This window comes from Nothoprocta perdicaria, unplaced genomic scaffold (genome assembly GCF_003342845.1).
Source record: "Nothoprocta perdicaria isolate Ctin4 unplaced genomic scaffold, notPer1 scaffold_699, whole genome shotgun sequence".
In the NCBI taxonomy this organism is placed as follows: Eukaryota; Metazoa; Chordata; class Aves; order Tinamiformes; family Tinamidae; genus Nothoprocta; species Nothoprocta perdicaria.
In genome coordinates, this window is record NW_020455975.1 from 21,725 (window position 1) to 23,269 (window position 1,545).

The window sequence follows — 1,545 nt, forward strand, 5'->3', positions numbered from 1 at the left end:
TGTCCCCCCATTGTCCCCGTGTCCCCGCAGGCTCTCGCGGTACCAGCAGTTCAAGGACTTCCAGCGCCGCATCCTGGTGGCCACCAACCTGTTTGGGCGCGGGATGGACATCGAGAGGGTCAACATCGCCTTCAACTACGACATGCCCGAGGACTCGGACACCTACCTGCACCGGGTGGGCACAGGGGGACACGCGGGGACACCGCGGGGACGTGGGGACATCGTAGGGACAAGGGGAACCGACATGGGGACATGGGGACACCATGGGGATGTCATAGGAACAAGGGGAACCACCCTGGGGACATGGGGACACCATGGGACATCATAGGGACATGATAGGAACAAGAGGAACCACCACGGGGACATGGGGACACCATGGGGATGTCATAGGGACATGATAGGAACAAGGGGAACCACCCTGGGGACATGGGGACATCATGGGGATGTCATAAGGACAAGGGGAACCGACATGGGGACACCATGGGACATCATAGGGACATGATAGGAACAAGGGGAACCACCATGGGGACATGGGGACACCATGGGGATGTCATAGGGACAAGGGGAACCACCATGGGGACATCATAGGGACGTCATGGGGATGTCATAGGGACAAGGAGAACCACCATGGGGATATGGGGATGTCAGGAACAAGGGACACCACCTTGGGGACACCATGGGGACACCGTGGGGACATGGGGACATCATGGGGATCAACACGGCCTTCACGGCACCAAGGGCCTGGCCATCCCATGGGTGTCACATAGGTGTCACCAGGATGGGGATGGGGACGGGGATGGGGACCGTGTTGGGGACAGCGAGGTGGCACTTGGTGACAATTTTGGTGTCCCCATAGGTGGGACGTGTGGGTCGCTCCAGCAGCAAGGGCCTGGCCATCCCGTTGGGGTCACATAGGGATGGGAATGGGGATGGAGATGAGGATGGAGATGGAGATGGGGCTGGGGCTGGTGACCGTGCTGATGACCACGTTGGTGACGCTGTTGGTGGCACTTGGTGACGCTGTTGGTGATGCTGTTGGTGACGCTGTTGGTGACGCTGTTGGTGACGCTGCTGGTGATGCTGTTGGTGGCACTTGGTGACGCTGTTGGTGACGCTGTTGGTGACGCTGTTGGTGACGCTGCTGGTGACGCTGCCGGTGACGCTGCCGGTGGCCCCACAGGTGGCGCGCGCCGGGCGCTTCGGCACCAAGGGCCTCGCCATCACGTTCGTGTCGGACGAGAACGACGCCAAGATCCTCAACGACGTCCAGGACCGGTTCGAGGTGAACATCAGCGAGCTGCCCGACGAGATCGACATCTCCTCCTACAGTGAGACTGGGGGCACTGGGGATACTGGGGGGACTGGGGATACTGGGGACACTGGGGACGCTGCCCGACGAGATCGACATCTCCTCCTACAGTGAGACTGGGGGCACTGGGAGCACTGGGGTCACCTTGGGGACATGTTGGGGACACTGGGGATACTGGGGGGACTGGGGACACTGGGGACACTGGGACACTGGGACAAGGAGGGTCCTTGGGGACA

General features: G+C 61.2%; 1 protein-coding gene across 1 annotated transcript in view; it reads left to right on the plus strand.

Moving 5' to 3' along the window:
- The window catches only part of DDX39B (DExD-box helicase 39B), a gene marked incomplete at its 3' end in the record, with an annotated part of 13,030 nt that extends 11,611 nt beyond the window's left edge, over window positions 1–1,419 (plus strand). Inside the window, exons 10-11 of the mRNA XM_026050479.1 lie at window positions 29–175; window positions 1,181–1,419. Of these exons, the coding sequence (XP_025906264.1) occupies window positions 29–175; window positions 1,181–1,419 (386 nt within the window). The remainder of the gene's footprint in view (window positions 1–28; window positions 176–1,180) is intronic.
- Between the last annotated feature and the right edge of the window lie 126 nt (window positions 1,420–1,545).